The sequence below is a fragment of the Falco naumanni genome, chromosome Z (genome assembly GCF_017639655.2).
Source record: "Falco naumanni isolate bFalNau1 chromosome Z, bFalNau1.pat, whole genome shotgun sequence".
NCBI lineage: Eukaryota > Metazoa > Chordata > Aves > Falconiformes > Falconidae > Falco > Falco naumanni.
In genome coordinates, this window is record NC_054080.1 from 62,937,080 (window position 1) to 62,954,409 (window position 17,330).

The 17,330-nt window shown below is 44.1% G+C and overlaps 1 protein-coding gene across 1 annotated transcript in view; it reads left to right on the forward strand.

Annotated features, from left to right (window-relative positions):
- Window positions 1-1,661: 1,661 nt before the first annotated feature.
- ADAMTS6 (ADAM metallopeptidase with thrombospondin type 1 motif 6) overlaps window positions 1,662-17,330 on the forward strand; it is a 158,658-nt gene continuing 142,989 nt past the window's right edge. The window contains exons 1-4 of the mRNA XM_040580586.1: window positions 1,662-2,205; window positions 7,308-7,697; window positions 8,475-8,839; window positions 16,339-16,507. Coding sequence (XP_040436520.1) covers window positions 7,601-7,697; window positions 8,475-8,839; window positions 16,339-16,507 — 631 coding nt within the window. The 5' untranslated portion in view covers window positions 1,662-2,205; window positions 7,308-7,600. The remainder of the gene's footprint in view (window positions 2,206-7,307; window positions 7,698-8,474; window positions 8,840-16,338; window positions 16,508-17,330) is intronic.

The following is a 17,330-nucleotide window of genomic DNA, read 5'->3' on the forward strand; positions in this document are numbered from 1 at the left end:
ACGCGCTGATCCGCTCAGCTGCTCCCGAAACGCTGTAACATTAATTTGCCCATTGGCTGTAGAAGGATCCCAAAAGCAAGCGTTTATTGTATGTAGTGCGACGTTTCTGTATGAACGATGACAAATAGGACTACTGTTGTAGGGGGTTGTGCTTATTTTGCTAGAGCTACTGTTAAAAGCAATGTCACATGCTTACATGGAGACTTTAATTCCACGATGGCAGTGCCCTGTATTTTACTTAATTTCTGGGACTTGTGACCCACATTCAAATCTGCCTGCTGCCCTACTCCACCCACCAGATAACTTATTCCTAAGCACACAGACTTTTGGCATGTCATCTTTCCTTCTTGTGCTCATCTCAGATAAGCTGCCTTTCCTAAAAACTCAACATAACCACTCCTGATCTTTCAGTGGGATTCACCCCTGTCAACCACATAAGGACACGTTATTAGCATTAGGAAAAAAATTTAAATGTTTCTGCAAATAAGCTGCACACAGGCAAGCGTGCAGCGTTTATTGACAACGGCGAATGCCAGCCACGGGTCTCACCCCCCCCACACCTCGCGGGCACATAGCCACCAGCCCTTAGGGACCACCAGGGTTACTATGCGGGCTGATCCTGTTCCTTGGCTCCTCGGAGAAATCCCGGAGCAGCTGTACTCCTCAGCCTATCGAGTCACCTCACGGACCGGGCAGCTATTACAGATTCACCAGAAGAATTACACTTACTGCTACTGCCTCCGGCTCGGGAGAAAACCACGTACCCGCACCATTTGGGAAATACTGTTAGCAAAAGCTCGAAATCTTGGAACCTAGGTTCAGGAAACTTTTTTTTTTTTTCATCCCCTCTTCTCTTTTTTTTGGCTATCGGAAATTAACTTGGCGGTTAGGAGAGCGAGGCTCGGATTCCAGCACCCCCCGCCCGCCACCGCTGGCTTCACGGAACACAAGCGATCCCGCAGACCGCCGCTGCCCTCTGCCATGGCCACCTTCCTCCCGCCTCCAGACGGAGCTGGCGATGGCGCGGCGCGGCCCCGGCCGGCGGGCGACCCCGCGGCCCCCCGCCCCTGCCCAGGCCGCCCGGCTCCCCGCCGCAAGCCGAGGGGCAGGCGCGGGGCTGCGCGGAGGGCCGGGCCGCGGCCGCCACCCAGCCGCCGCTCGCTGCGCGGGCTCAGACGCCGCCTCCCCTCAGCGGGACGGCGTGATTTCAAGTTTCCTTTTACCAAGGCCCGTTATGGGACGCGAGCCGGGCCCGGCCGAAGGGAGGGGGAGAAGGGGCTGCCGGGCCCAGCGCCCACCGGCAGCATCCCTACCCGGCGCCGCCCGCCCGCCCGCACACCGGGGCTGCAGCAGCGGCGGCACAGCCGTCCCGGCACCTCCCTGCCGCCGGGCTGGGCTGCCCGCCGGCAGCGCCTCTCCCGCCTCACCCCTCGGCACCGGGCGAGGGTTGCGGTGGGGACGTTAACCCCATCGCTCCTCCGCCCCTTCCGCCGCGAGGCGCGCGCGGCCTCCCCCGCCTCCCCCCACCCGTTCTCGTTACCCCGACTGTACCCCTGCCCCCCCGCCGCCACGTGACGCGGCGCGCATGCGCGGCCGCCCCGCCAGCCCGGGGCACATCTGCAGGCTGACGTCAGCGTGGCCCGCGCCGTCCCCCGGGCGAGGCTGCCAAGGCTCCCTGCTGCCGCCGCGCTCGGCTTGGCCGGGGGCCGGCAGCGAGAGGAGGTCTGGGGCTACTTCAACCAAACTTTCTTGAGTCCTTCCTGCTCTGCCTGCCTTCCCCCTTCCCCCCTCCCCCCTCTCCTCCCCTTCTCTCTGTCTGTCGCTCCCCCCTCTACCCCCCCAACTCAGATGATATTCACATGGTATTTTGCACAGAGGAGGCTGCTCAAGAGGAGGGCATCCACCCCCACCCCAATATAAGCCTGCTTTTCCTTCCTTCCTCCCCCCCCCCCTTTTTTTTTTTGTTGGAAAGACAAAATGTGCAGGGTGATAGGTTGGGTGAATTGATGGCATCCTTCCTCCTGCCAAGCCAGCCCGCTTTCTAAAAACCCCTTTTAGGAAGGCTAGAGAATTTTATTCTGTTGGAGAATATAACCCTGATGGTTGCTTGCACAGAAGGGAAAAGCAGAGAGGAATACGAGAAGCGTCCTGTGCAATCTCTATTGTTTGAAACTTACTTTATATCAGAAATTGAAGATGAGAACGGTAAGGAAGATTTCACGCTATTCAATGAAAACTTTTTGCTTTTCTTGTGTCCCGAATAATGGTGCGTGCAGGGCTTTGGGGAGCGGGGGGAGGTTTATATTGCATTAGGCGAGGTGGGTTTGGAGTGATTTCAGAGAGAAACCTTTGAGGATGGGGGAAGGGGGTGCGAGGGTTTTCAGCCGAAAAGACTAGTGGTATATGAAGTACGGTCTCGAATGGTGCAATTTCTTTAGATCTTTCATAATTTTAATGCTAAATCGTTGGTAGAGGGAGGGTAAAAACAGAAACAAACCAAAAAAAAACCAACAACAAAACAACAGATGGAAGCCAAAGCAGCCCCCAAACCCCAAGGACAACCCGCAGGGATTCTGGATTGCTCAGCCTGGGAAGCGCGGCGCCTGGTCGTGCCGTGTCCGGCGTGTCCGCAGCCGCGGCCGGACAAGTGCACACTTTGTGCCGGAGCTCGGAGGGTCGGCGCGGCCGCCGTCCGCAGCCCGATGCTGGCGGGGATGTCGGGCTTTCGCCGTGCTCGTCAGGAAGATGGAAGCGTGTGGTTTTGATTTACTTCGAGCCGCTTGGGATTTGCCAGACTCTTAACCCCGCGGAGCCGTCTTTATCGGTGTGTGTCTGTCTCCGCAGCGGCCCGGGGTTCAAAGGAACTTTGTTTGGTGGGAGGAGGTTAAGTGGGCTCTCGCTCCCTGGCGATGTGTGTGCAGATTTGGTCTTCGCTGTTTTCTTTCATTGTTGTTCAACGGAGGAGACGGAGAGTCAGACTCTTGTTTTTATTTGGGCTGCCGGTGCAACGCGTTTGGGCCAAACGCCAAGTGTCTGGGTCACACGCGTTTTATCCAAATAGATTCAGCGCTGCTGTCTGGAAATGGGCTGCTGAAAGTTAACTTTAGGATCAACCCCACCACAGCAACCAGACTCTTCCCTTCAGCCTCTCCAGGGAGTTGTGTGTTTGGGGTTGGGTTTTTCCCCCCCCCCCCTTCCTTTTTCCTTCTGAATTTTGAGTGATGCGTGTCTGCTGAACTGCGGCTTGCTTCAGTACTTTTAATTTTTTTTTTTTTGTGCGTGCAGACGTGTGTATATAATATGCATGTGTATACGTGTTGGGTTGTGTTTGTAGCCATGCATTTTTGTAGTCTGTTGACTTTTTTTGGGGGGGGTGTTTGCTTCCTGGCTCCCCCCCCCCGAAGCGCAGTGACAGCTGACCCACGGGCAGGGCCGGCGGGGCGCCGTGGGGCAGGCGGCTCGGGGGAAGGCTGTGCGGGCAGCGGCAGCCCCGTGTCCCCCCCCGCGGGGCGGCTGGCCCCGCCGTACCTCGGGGCACGCACAGCAGCGGTTCTGTGCCTCACGCCTCGGTTTCTGCTTAATTCCCGGGAAGGAAGGATCCGTCCTTTCCCTTTGTACGTGTCCCCCTCCCCGCCACCCCGCGGCCCCCGTTCCTTTTCACCGAGCCCTTCCCGGCGCGGTCTGCCCGTCGCTGTTTGCCCCGAGGAGCTCGGGGGGGGGGGGGGGGGGGGGGGGGGGGGCGGGCGGCTAATCCCCGGCTTTTGAAGCCCTGCAACGCTTTTTACGGCCAGCCCCGATACCTGTAATTGAATTTGTGTGATTGATGCCCGCCCCCCGCCCCGTCCCCTCCCGCCCGCCCTCCCCATTTCCTTAGCAACCACTCGTACTGCCGGCGCGGCCGCCCGCCCCTGAGCGCGGCGCTCCCCGCCGCCCGCCCGGGCTGGGGAGGCCGCTGGGCACCTCGCGGCGGCGGGGGGAGCCCGTGCCCCGCTCCACACGCGCGCGGGGGCCGAGCCGCCGGCGGGGCGGGCGTGGTGAAGCAGCCGCCCCGCCCGTTGGAATCGGCGGGGCCGTTTCCCGCCCGCCGCGGAGCTCGACGCGTGTCGCGCCCCTCGACCCCCCCGTTCCGCCCCGCAGCGTAACCCCCGGCCGCGCCGTGTGACCCGGCGTGGCGGTGTCAGGTTGTTTCGGCACCTCGCCAGCTACCGGGAGACCGCGTCGCCGTCTCCGCCGCCACCGAGCGTGCTGGAGCCTGACCGTTCGGTGGTGGACGCCCTTGGTGTGGAGATGCCGGGAGCGGTGGGGGAGGTGGCAGTCCCCAGGGGAGGCGGCACGTGTTGCGATGGCCTTGGGATAGCCGTCTCTTCAGCTTGCCCGTCCTGAGGCTTGAGCTGCCTTCAGTTTGTGGGACGCTTTAGCTGCTCAGGGAGCCTCTGCGAGGATGGAGGCTCTCAAGGCGACTGGTCTGAGCAGTCTGGCCAGTCGTCTCCTCACAATATGCTTTCTGCCCCGAAGTCTTCCAGTATGCCTTTATGGCCTTTGTGCCCTCCTTGTTGAGTTCCAGTGGGTAGGAAGCGTATGGCACTGGTGACAGGAGTGCCGCTTTTGCCATCAGGTGCCGCCACAAAAACGCCTGTGCCATAGAGCTGTTTTGTCATCGGTATTCTAGATTTTGAAAAACGCCTTGTCTGTCTTTGCTGCTTGGCAGAGCTAGAGCTTTTACCGTTTGGCAGAAGCTGCGGTTTTCAGTAGATGTTCAGGACGTGGAGCCACACCTCCCCTTACAGGTGGGTGAACATGTAGCTCAGCGATGAGGCAGAGGAAATGCTTCTTACTGTAAGCTTTGTGTGGACTGAACGGGTCATCTTGGCAACAACCAAAAGTGGAATACTGAACATAAGCTTGTAAGGAAAATGGCAAAAAAGGGTGTAGGCAGTGGATGCTTTGATGTTCCTACCACGTTTCATACTGGAAGAGCTATGTCTGGAGTTACCTGAGTGCATTATCCTTCACGTCAGTTATCCTTCACATCCATTACTGCTCCTTAATTCAGAGCAGTAATATAGTTATCTGTGGTCTGCTTGTGTCAGTGCTCAAGCTGGCTATAACACTTTTGGAAAGGAGGTTAAAGATTCTACTGGAAATTTCAGCAAGCTTAATGGGAAAGGAGGTTTTTCTTGTGTGAAGCTAGAATGAGGGAGCCCATTTCACACAGCCCCCTGCAGGGACACTTAGATGTGGGTGACTCTTGGACGCTGTTGGCCAGTGCCTACCGTGTGGGCCACTGGTGTCTAAATAACAGGATACATAGTTTACGTCCAGTATTTTGAGTTACCCAGGTCCATAGGTACTACAGTTGCAGGAGGCCTTAATGTTAGGGTGACATTATCATCCTGAGAGGCTGAACGTGAGCTCCCTGTTTCAATTTTTTGACTAAGTAAAAGCTGTGAGGCAATGTTACCTCTCTGTATGGCAGTAACAAGCCATTACTGGACTACGTGGTCCGGTTCTGGTCTCTGTGCATGGAAATGGATGCTGATGAATTGGGAAGGGTTCAGCAAAGAACTGCACAAGTATTTGGACATCTGGAAACTGGACAGTACAGAGTGAGATAAACAGAACAGGTTGAGCTGCTTATCAGGAAGTGTCAAGAGGTGCATGTATCATATTATAACTAGTCATGCAAGGAGAAGAAAGCAGCTTATTAGCAGATGGGGTAAAGTAAGATTCAGTGATAGGAGTTTGAAACAGGATTTTCTCAGCTTAAGAATAAGGCACATTATTTGGTAAACTGGTGTAGCTGAGGAGTATGGGGTTGGTTGTCTCTTGAAAACTTGTAGAAATTTAAAAGATGTAATTAAATGTTAGCTAGGAAATAAGGTTTTACATGGAAGGCCGGACCAGAGATTTTCATAATATGCTTTGAGGCCTTGCTACATGTGAATGGCATCACTAAATCCTTATGCTTCCCCAGAAGCTAAGCCCAAGCTATGCTTGCAAAATATCTGTTATTCCCTCTACAAACCTGATTCAATACTTTGTGCTGTCTTGAAATATATTTGAAAAGTAGGTATTAGAATGATCAGATGAACCTCACTTACAAGGAATAATTAAATGTATTTGAAATTGGCTAAGAAGTTTCCTAATACTCACTGTGCTGTTAGTAAATAGGATTTGCATGATGTTGAGCTTTCCTGAGATGATATGCTACAACTCTTTAACCTTTGCAAATTGTCCACGGACTGCAGGGGTATAACCTGTCTGAATGAATGTTGTAAATCACTCTCAGAATTTTAGAAAAGCAAGTTTATCTGGTGTGCATGTAAGTGGCTGTATGTGCTTTTAGAAATTTGTTTTTAAACAGTCTTCCCCATCTTAGGTGTTCTCTTTCTCCATTGTCTGCCTTAGCAGAATTAGCTCTGTGCACAGGTGTGCTGTAAGTGCTTAAAAGGACTGATTAGTACCAGCTGACACAACACACGGTTTGGTATCCTATGATACTGGACTGTTAGTTTACTACATAGATATTCCATTTAATCCCTGGCCACAGCTAGAGCTGCTTTCTAGTATTTCTGCAATAGTGTTTTAAATAATAATAAAAAAAGGGGTGGGGTGGGGTGTTAGGGGGAAGTAACATCTTATTTGCTTAATCTGATGACCTGCAAAATAGAATAAAAATATATTCTACTACATCAAATTGTAGTTTGATGACATTTTTGTAGATGAAGACATTCTTGACACAAGTATTTGAAAAATCAGAATGTGTGTGATCAATAGCGTTAGATACGGAATTTGTTCTTTGGTACTAGAACGTGCAGCATTCCCATTTAAGTGAATGACAGTTCTGCCTGCGTAAGCAGAACCGAGGCCCAAGTAATAACAAAATATATGCTGCAGAAAGATCAGATAACTGTACTCTGGATTGTTTCCCAGGTTCTTCTTTTGTCTACCAGTATATTGGGTTTAGTTATTCACCACAGAAATCAATGAGTGCGTAACATTGATTATAGCTGGAGCAAGTCTGAACACAGTATTTGAGCAACAAGAAACCTTAATTTTATGAATCCTTCTGCCTGTTTAGCATGAAGTCGATACGTGCTTCTTAAGCTGTATGGCTCTGCTGTTCAAGGTTAATGGTAATTCATGGTTTTTGTAAGATTGTGACCTTGGACCATGGAAGTGGTAATGGTTTAATATGATTTCAAAATGTTACATTGTATAATTCATTATGATGGCTTATTGTTTTGCAGTATAGATCTCTTTTAATAGAAATAATTTGCCTTGACTCACTTTCTTTTCTTTTTCAGGAAAAGAAATGGAGCAAGTTCAGTAACTATCCAGTCTAATGCCTTACTGACATCTTCAGGAATCTTACAAATACGTATTTTGAATTGAGAAAATGACTGCAGATATAGAAGAAAGTACAGGTTCTTGGAAAAGAACACCTGTCAAAAAGTGGAATATGCAATAGCTAATTTGGAAGTAGTATAAAATAAATATACTTGTTATGGTGCAATTCTGGAGGGGAGTTAACTCTGTAGCACACAGGTAGCTCTCCAAGGAGGGGGATAAAAAAACCTGCTTTCTGTTTTTCTAAATTATGGAAGTTTTTTGGAAGATGTGGACATGGATTTTGAGCCTTGTCATGGTTTCGTCAGAATTTCACAGTGACAACAGGCTTTCGTATAGTTCTCAAGGTAGGGATCTGACCTCTGTAGCTGACAAGAAGCATCTACTTTTGCATTGCATTTGGGTAACATTTCCTAAACCATGTTTATATAATTCATGAGATCATGTGGGCTCTGCTCTTAGTTTCATCATGATTCATTGTCATAGAAGTTTAAATACAGCAAATCTGAATAAATTTTTTGTTTTATTTTCTTTGTTTACTTGTAACTGCTATTAAATCTAGTAAAATGTTGTGCTTGGTAACAGTTTAGAGACTTGCCATAACAACATTCACATGTTTTTAGACTAGGAAGTAAGGATCTATTCTGGCTTCTATCCATTAACATTTATAGCTTTTTAATGAAATGAAGAGCTGTTTATGTGTTTTTACAATATAATACTTTTCATCACTACCATTTTTATCCTTGCAGGTAGATGTAATAGCTTTTGTTTTTGAATGGTATGCCTGGGAAGGCTGTGTCCTTCTTAGGTTAGAATTCAGCCCCAAATGTTTACGTATTTTAGATAAATAGGAAAAGATATGTAGTTAAAAACTTGTAATTCCAGTGATATCAAATCAATAGGAAACTGAACACATTTTCTTGACTCAAGAAAGAAAGAAAAGATGTTTTATTTCATTTAGTAAAGTGCTGCATCTTGCATTTACTTGAAAATTACTTTTACTTATGAAGGTGATGAGATTTGCCAAGTATGGTTTATGTTTATGCTACTACTTGTTGTTTCCTGTTATATTTTCTTCTCTTCTATGCCCACTCCCTGGATTGTCTTACCTTGTGATTACAAAGAGGAATTCCTGTCTTACCTTGAACACTACCAACTAACAGTCCCAATAAGGGTTGATCAAAATGGAGCCTTCCTCAGCTTTACTGTGAAAAATGCTAAACCCTCAAGAAGGAGGAGGAGCACAGACCCTTATGACCAAGAACTGGCAGCATCTAAATTATTTTTTAAACTTTCTGCCTATGGCAAGCACTTTCATTTAAACCTGACTCTCAACACAGATTTGGTGTCCAGACATTTTACAGTAGAATACTGGGGGAAAGGAGGACCACAGTGGAAGCACGATTTTTTAGACCACTGTCACTACACAGGATATTTGCAAGACCAGCACAGTACAACTAAAGTGGCCTTAAGCAACTGCAATGGTCTGGTAAGTATACATTACATGTTGTAGTATAATAGTGTGCCTGTCTCTTTTATATTACAGAATAAGAACTCAACTGGCATATATTTCAGTTTTTTGAGTTCCTATGGGAAACAAGCAGACAGGAAGGTGCAGAAAACCCCTAAAACCTGATCTGTGTCCTGGGGAAAAGTATTCATCATTTTTTCAAACTTAGTTGTAAGTACTAAGACCCAATTCAGTAGCCCTTTAGGAGGTAACATTTTTGGTGTTTACAGTGTCTACACCAGGGCTGCAAGATTAGGTCTGTGCTGAGATCCTTACAGGTTATAAAACAGGGCACAGGGAGAAGGAAACAGTGGATTCTTTAGGATGCTGAATCTCTCCAGAGAGACATTGATTGAACTGAACACCTGCTTGTCGTCTTTGAGAATCTGGGTTTAGAAACTTTGAGTGAAGTAACAAAGAAGAGGAATTGCTTGGTGTAGAAGTTGTCATTTCTGTAAATTCAAAAAGTGAAGAGGAAATTAGCTCCTTTGCAAGTACCAGGAAGTAATTATTTACCTTTTCCCTTGAAATATTTTGTTTACAAATTGTGAACAGTTGCATTTAAAGGTGGGATTAGAAATTCTTATCTCTTCTGTCCTCATCTCTTCTTTTATTGTTGTTCTCATGATTACATGACGGAAGTACTTCCATGGGAAAAAACTTTTGTTATTCCTAACAAAAATTAGAAAACGAACAAAAAAACCAACCCCAGACTACTCAGTAACTGAAATAGATGGGCATGACAAGGAAATACTAAATCAAGAGTCAGTAATTTCTCTAGTAAAAAATATATGTACACATTATGGTTATTCGTTCTGGTTTTATCTATAGTAAACACTGGTCAATCTTCTTTTTAGGAATAAACAGCTCTAATTGCTAAAGAAAATAGGTAAACTGATTCCTATTTATCATTGGATGTGCTGTTGAATAATGCATCTTGGGATGTTATTTACAAACAAAAGCCAGCTGCTTCAGATACGTTGCATTACACCCAGATGCTTTGTGGTATCTCTTTTACAGTCTAGGTTAACATTTTGGGCTAGTCTTGAGGAAAAAGAATTTAATGGTGATTTCTAGGGCTAAGCAAACACTTTCAAAGAAAAGTAGTTAAAATGGGATTCCATTGAGTGTGGTATCATAGTTTGGTTAATGCACACTTACAGTGGATAGGTCAGAATTTAGTACAATTTTTGTTTTGGTTTTGCAGTTCCTGTGTAATAACTTTTTTGTCACAGTTATTTAAGCTCTTAAACTAATATATTCAATAATCTTGCTTTTGAGTTATTTTCACCTAAAAATACTATGGACCAAATTCCTGCCTTCAGGACTTCCTTCTTTAAAAGAGGCTGTATGCTTCTCTATGTGCAGAGTTTCTGCCAGTTGAGGCACAGACTGGTTGGCCCCATTGGAGCCTGCTGTCAGTGCTGTGGTGCTCCCATTTCAGTTCCTCTCTGATCTTGGTCAGGGAGTGAGTCAAGAATGCCTGCTCTTGCCCTAGCTCACTCTTGTTTTCTTTTCGTGTTTGGAAAACAAGAGTGGGATGAAGCAGGAAAAAGTCTGTATCATCCTATGAGCTTTGCCTATCTCTTGCTCCTCATGACATTTCATTTCTTCAAATAATTGAGTGGCAAGCAAGGCATCATGGTGAAGCAGAGACGTCTTTTTGCTTCTGTGCTTTATACCCTAAGGTGACATTCAGCATTACCATTGTTGCATGTTTTCCCTCTGCCTCCAGACATGTTGTTTTGCTGGGGCATTCTAGGTGTCAGTATGTTAACTTAGTGTTTATAAGCTAACTTCAGTGTGGAGTAATTCCCAGTTAATTCATCTTCAGTGCTATTCGTTGTTGTCAGCTCTTGCGTATTTCTTCCCATGTATTAAGGCAGCCATAATCCGATCTCTGGGCCCACCACAACTGGCACTTGCAAGTACTTCATGGTCGTGCCTCTTCCCTGGGACTGCAAGTTTCAAATGTCCACTGCATCTCCTAGAAAGAGCTCATCACAAGCATGTGAAGCTCCTGTCATGCTCTAGAAGCAGCAGCAGGGGTGACAAAAGGCTCTTTCTCAGAGAGGCAGAAAAGCTGTAGAGGCGTGCAGCAGTGGGCTCAACTCAGTGTCATCCTCTACTATACAGAAACTCCTCTGTCATCCAGTGTTGGTAGGGCTTTCCAGAGTGTGGGAGTTAGCACTCCAGTCAGATAAATCCATCACAGAGTTATTTTTAAATGATGCTTCCTACTGATTATTATTTTATTATACAGCTGCTGGTTAGAACATGTTTAATAAAGCAATTGGCAGTGAATATTGGAGACAGTACCACTTGTTTTAGAATTAGTGATAGTTCAGAATACATTGTACTTTTTTTTTTTTTTTTATATTTTCTAGTCAGGTTGTTGGTCTGTAAGAGACTGCCAGTCACATTCTGCATAGTCCTTGATTAACACCTATCTCAAAGGCAGTCATTTTAACTCTTAAAACAAGTAACCATCTTTAACAGTGAGTTCCTCACAGGCAAAATTTAAGCATTCCATTTATTCCAATTGTCACATTCTGCCAAATCTGGGAAATTTCTTCCCCTTAGTGAATGTTTTGAGTTAATCTGTTTATCCAGCGTGGTCAGGCAAGTCCACGATCTGATTAACCAAAGTTGTATGACTTGGAAGAACACTTGTACAAGGAGGGTTTTCTCTCAGTTTCCTTATAATAAAAGTGACGAGCAGTCAGTTCATTTCCCTGTCACTGTTTCCTGTTTTGGCCGCTCCCTCTGTATTTCTTATTACCAAGTGCCCCAGAATTACAGGCTGCTACTTACCAAAGTTTCATTCCAGCAGTTTCCGTCTGCTGAGCCCTGATTATGCTATAAATTGTCTGAAGTTATGAGGAAAGCTCTATAATCCAGTGAGCAGTGAGGAAATTGAAGGTCTTGTCCGGCAGGCTTGCTGGCTTCCAGACTCTTGTTTACTTTAGTGAATGTTATATTTGTGGATGGATTGCAGGTTTGGCCTGCCCATGAAAGAGCCTGCAAGGAGCAGCGTGGTGGGGCTTTTGGGTGCCGGGAGCAAGGCAACGAGGCTGAGGCACTGCCTGAGCTGAGTATGTCATACTGAAGGAAAGAAGAGAAGAAACAATGGCAGGCTGGCCAAAGAGAGAACTTCACCTCAAGGGAAAGAAGTATGTCTGATTCTGAGGGAGCAAATCTTAAAAGAAGGAAAGTTTTGGAGCTTATAGTAGTGGAATCGAGCAGAAACCGAACTTCTTGCGTTCTGACCCACCTCTGTCCTCTGCCAGGTGTCAAAGTTTTTAACTGAGTGCTCAAACAAATAAATTTTCCAGGGTAGATTTTCTCATTTTGATCTGAAAAGCCCAATGATGGGAAGTACTTAAAAATGTGTAGAAAGTGGTTATTATTAGGAAAGTGAATGAGACATTAAATCACATTTTGAGGCTGCTGTGGTTCCAAGGAAATTTTTAATGTAAAAGGCCAAGTATTTCCATGGCATTTGAAGTTTCCATGCACTGAGTGACATTTGTGCTGGGTAGCATAGATGTCTCCATCCAGACAGAAGTGATAAAGAAGGCACAAGAAGTAGGCTGTGGCTAGAAGCATGACCTTACTTGGTTAAAGGAGGAATAATCTTGCTGCTGGAAGACTTAGTGTTTGTTTAATGTATTCCTAAACTGATTTATGTATAAATTATTCATATTCTTCTTAAATTAGCTTGTTTGAAAGCTGATTCTACCATAAAGAATGCATCTTCTTTTATAGATTATACATTGCATATAGTATGGTATTTTTTAATTGCACATAAAATAATGTCTAATTTATAAAATAATTTTTAAAGATCATAAACTGTATTAAAAACTATTTAGTGTTCTAGATCAGTGTCTTTGGTGAGCTCTCTTTGGTACTAAGATGTGTTTGCAGCACAGACTTAGTATTCAGAAAATTATATGTAAGCTGTCCCTGTCCTGGTTTTAAGGTATCTCAGATTGCCTGATGTACTGTCTCAGGCCAGATCACCACTTTTTTCATCTTTAAGAACACAGCAAGCTAACGCAATCTTTTTCCTCAGCCATAAAACCCCACTGAAGTGTATAGCCAACTGTAGACATACGGAACAACATTGACATTTTCAGAAGTTTCCATTACTACTACTTCATAATTAAAATGGGTAAAGCATGAAGTCTAGAAAGGTTCAAGGCATGGGGAAATTGTAAAACAGTAGTACTGTGTGGAAAAGGCATGCACTTGTCCTCCATAGTTCAGTTTGCTTCTGCGACTGATGGACATCCCCCATCTGAAGGAGGTTAAGGCCTCAGCTGGAGAAACCCGACAGAAAAAGATTCCTTTTCATAAGTTCAGGGGAACTCCGTGTGGATTCACAGATCTGTCTGAGCATGTCAAACTGCTGGATCCAGACCTTATATATGTTAGCAGGAGTTGGCAGTCTGTAGTGGGATTGTATAACACAGGACCTCAAACAATCTGTTTCAGATAATAATCTTGAGAATGTTGCTTGTAGTAACCTACTTGGGGCATTTGGCTTGTTTTTTGAATTCATTGTATTTTGTCAAAACTTTTGCTGGTATCTTTTCAAAATGTTTGCTGGTCATTCTTATATTCATTCTTATATCTTAGTGATATTTCTTTTCCTTTGCAGCAGAAATTGAAATCACAATCTGCTCAAATATAATAGCAAACCTAACCCTTCCCCCCCCCCCCCCCCCCCAATTCGTTTCAATGCTTTAAAAGGACATTATTTTACTTCTGCAACCAAAATTGTGTTTTGCTCAAATAGTAGATTAGAAGCCAAAAATGGGGTTTAGAATGTTTGGACATAATAACAATTCTCACTATTTGTTAATCGGGCATTGCTGAATGCATATACAATGGAAGTGTGTTTAGCCGCCATGATTTTCTAAACTCTGAATAAATGTTGGTTGTCACTGACATAGGTACTTTTTATGTACAGAGTTCAGAGTGGTTCTTAAAATCGGTTACTGCAATTCAACAAGACCTTTTGCATCAGTTTAATATGGGAAGAACAGTTCTGTTTGCAAGCAGAATTAACATGTTAAGTTTAAAATGGTGTACACATGCTGGGCTTATTTGAAGGACATACGCAGGACAAGGGCTTTTCCAGTGTTTTCAAGTCACTTGGCTGGCTGCAGCAACTAACTGCATACATGTTCTGACTACCTGGTGGTAGGTATAAATTAAAATGTATTTGCAGTTCCTCAACCAGATGTTAGTAAAATCTCTTTTCTTTAAATGACCATAAGTGTTTGGGCAGATGAGATGAGGTGTCAGCTAGGCATAGGAAAAATTAGTGCTACTCTCCTAACCTTTTTCACTGCTGGTACATGAAGGAACTGTGTTGTTTATGGCATCTTATTTGACTCACTCCCACTAAGGTCATTCACATCAGGGTTCAACTGATCCACCAGTCTAGTTTCAGTATCTGAAAAAAATATCTCATTCATGCTTACTTGTTAACCTGGCTAGACTTGAGTACAGACACAAACGATGTGTGCTCTGGAGTAACCAGATTTAGATCAAGACCCGCTCTGTTGCAGAGGCAGAGCCACAGGTTGGATGGTATCTCTTTCTCTTTAGGCTTGGCATGAAGCAGACAGCCTGATGGTGTTGGCCGCAGCCACTCTGCAGGACTCTCTTCCTGTGGGAATGTAATACCAGAGCTTATAAAGGCTCCAAATTGACTTGAACCCAGATGTCTGACATGCAGACTGGATGCAGTCCAGTCTGCCAAGGTTCTTTCTGCACATCTGGTAAACCCAGTTACAATTTGGTTTATATTTTCAATACTGTATAAGCAATAGTGTACTAAGTAAGTAAATTAAAATCTTAGACTACAAGCAACAAGAAGGCATTGTGAGAAAAATTTGATACCAGCATCTTCCAGGTGAATATAGACCAAGATGTTACCTTCTTGAGTAAATGAGTTCATAATGAAAAATACCACCGAAGAGGAACACTTACTGTTATAGTCACTATGTAAGGAATTTGTTATTGAAAGCTGCAGTGTGTTCATACATAACATCTTCAGAATTTATAGCAGGGTTATATTTGGAAAACGCTGTTCTTTCTGATGCATTATACAGAATTTTTTATTTTCTAAGTGTTATGTTGCTACTGAAATCCAGTTATTCCAGGAGTGAAGAACAGCACACATTTGATGTACAAAACAGCAGCAGGATGAGAGCTTTTGACCATCAGTGGCAAGCCCTGATGTTAGGAACTGCTTTAGGGTATTTAGGGCAGAGATGGCACAAGTGGTCTTATAGCTGATCATAGAGGTCTCATTGGAGGGAAAAAATAACCCCTTTAAAAAAAGGCTTATGTATAGAACTTGCTTTTACAGATCAAAGGTGTGATAGAAATTTGTAGTTCATCAAATCAGGATATGAATGCAGAAGTTCCTGCTTCCAGTCTCATACCTGATAAATAGCTCTTTCTCCCAGTATAGAAATCGTACATTCAGAATTTCCTAGATGTGGATACCAGATTTTTTTGTGTAGGCAGTATAGGTGTAGGAGTCTTCAGGGCTTGCTCCACAATGTTTCTATATCTGAAAGGATCCTAAAGCTGGATTTTCTGCTCAAGTTAAGTTTTAGTTGCTGAAGGTTCAGGAAATTGCATAGTTGGCCTGAAATCTCCCCCTTCTTTCATAAACCACTTCCTGTTTGGAAGAAGCTGAGATCACAAATGTGATAGTTATAAGAATAGAGTGTCTACTGTTTTGCACTGCAATATGAGGAAAAAATGTTCATTTGTTATGGATAATGAGGTCTAGTGCACAGTCTGCAGCAGCTTGGGTTTGCCAGATTTGTGGCAAGACCTTTTAAAGAATAAATGCTTTGTAGATAGTGTATCCTAAGTTAACATTAATAATTTGATTCTAATAACTAGCTCAGTTTTGGAATTAAGTGTCTGGATACAAAATGCTGAGTGGTTTCCCTGAATATTTGCTCTAAAATTAATCCTTCATGCTGTTTTTCTTTGATGCAGTAAGCGGCTTTAAGCATCTGCTGGTGTGTCTCATAGAGGGTTATTGGTCTCACGATTTGAGCAAGGCTGTTTTGGCTTGGCATCACTTTTAATGGATATGAATCGTCTAGTTTTGGAACATCTCTGTGAAGAGATTGTTTGTCATATACTAAGAATATCTCTTGCTTTCTTACTACATGCATCAGAAGTGATGGGAAAGAACTCCAGAAATAGGGCAATGACATTTTTATTCTTTTCTCATTGTGTTACTTATGGGCACTTACTCCTGCTGCCACTGAAATCAGTGGAGGAGAGCTGGCTCATGTGTTGTTTGCTGTGTTGGCTTATAGTTGTGGGTTTCTTTACAGAGATAGGTGATAAGTCAAATGTTTTTAAAGTTAAGTTTTTTTAATAGGAGTTTTATATTGTCTTTTGCAAGTTTTTCTTTTCTTATTTTCTTCTTTAAGCATGGAGTCATTGCTACAGAAGATGAAGAGTATTTTATTGAGCCTTTAAGGAATATAACAGAAGATTCTAGTAACTTTAATTATGAAAAGGGTCATCCTCATGTTATATACAAAAAATCTACTATGCATCAGCAACATCTGTATGATCACAGTCACTGTGGAGTCTCAGGTAAATGAGTATGAGTGTCATTCCTTTTAAAAAATCATAACTTAAGCTCTCTTTTAAAGTCTTGCTTGGTTCACATGTAAGACAGTGGAGAATGTAGCTCCTCCTTTGGGGTGATGTGGTGTTACCTGTTAAAAAGTAGTTTTGCTTTTTTTTCAGATTGAGTTCGAGAGTCTAGTGTCTTCCAAAAACTGAGACACTGCGAGTAAGTCTTGTTTTATGCCTGTGTTGTGTACAGTGGTAGTTGTGAGCACAGGCTTCCTCAAAATGTGCTGTTAATGTACTTGATTCCCCAACTGGAAAGCATGGTTGAGTGACTTAAGTATTACTTAAAGCTTAATCTTTAGTAAGTGTTCCATCTCATTTGAGGAAACTTGACATGCAATAAATGTGTTTGTATCATGGTTAGTACTTCATTTGGAACTGGAGTCCACATCTGTCTTGTTTACAGAGGTTTGTGGTGCTTTGATACTGGCTTTTGGTTCAGTGGGTTAATGTTATTCCACAAGAGTTGAATATGTGATGTACAGGTGCCTTATGGGAAGGACTGTATAGTTTTGATTGAGAGATATTTACCTTGTAAAGCAGTGTTAGCTTCCATAAATACATTTTTCAAGTACTCTTTGACATGATTTTCACTTACTTAAACTGAAACTGAAAACTAACCTCTTGAAGACAGCATGGAGTGAATTTGGAAAGTTATTTTAAAGTGCGAAAATGATGGGGTTTTTTTCATCATAGAAAAATGTTTTAACCTTGTCATTTGTGTATCAGAAATAGCTTGTTCTTAAAAGTTCAGTCCTGGACTGTTGTATTTCATGCGATT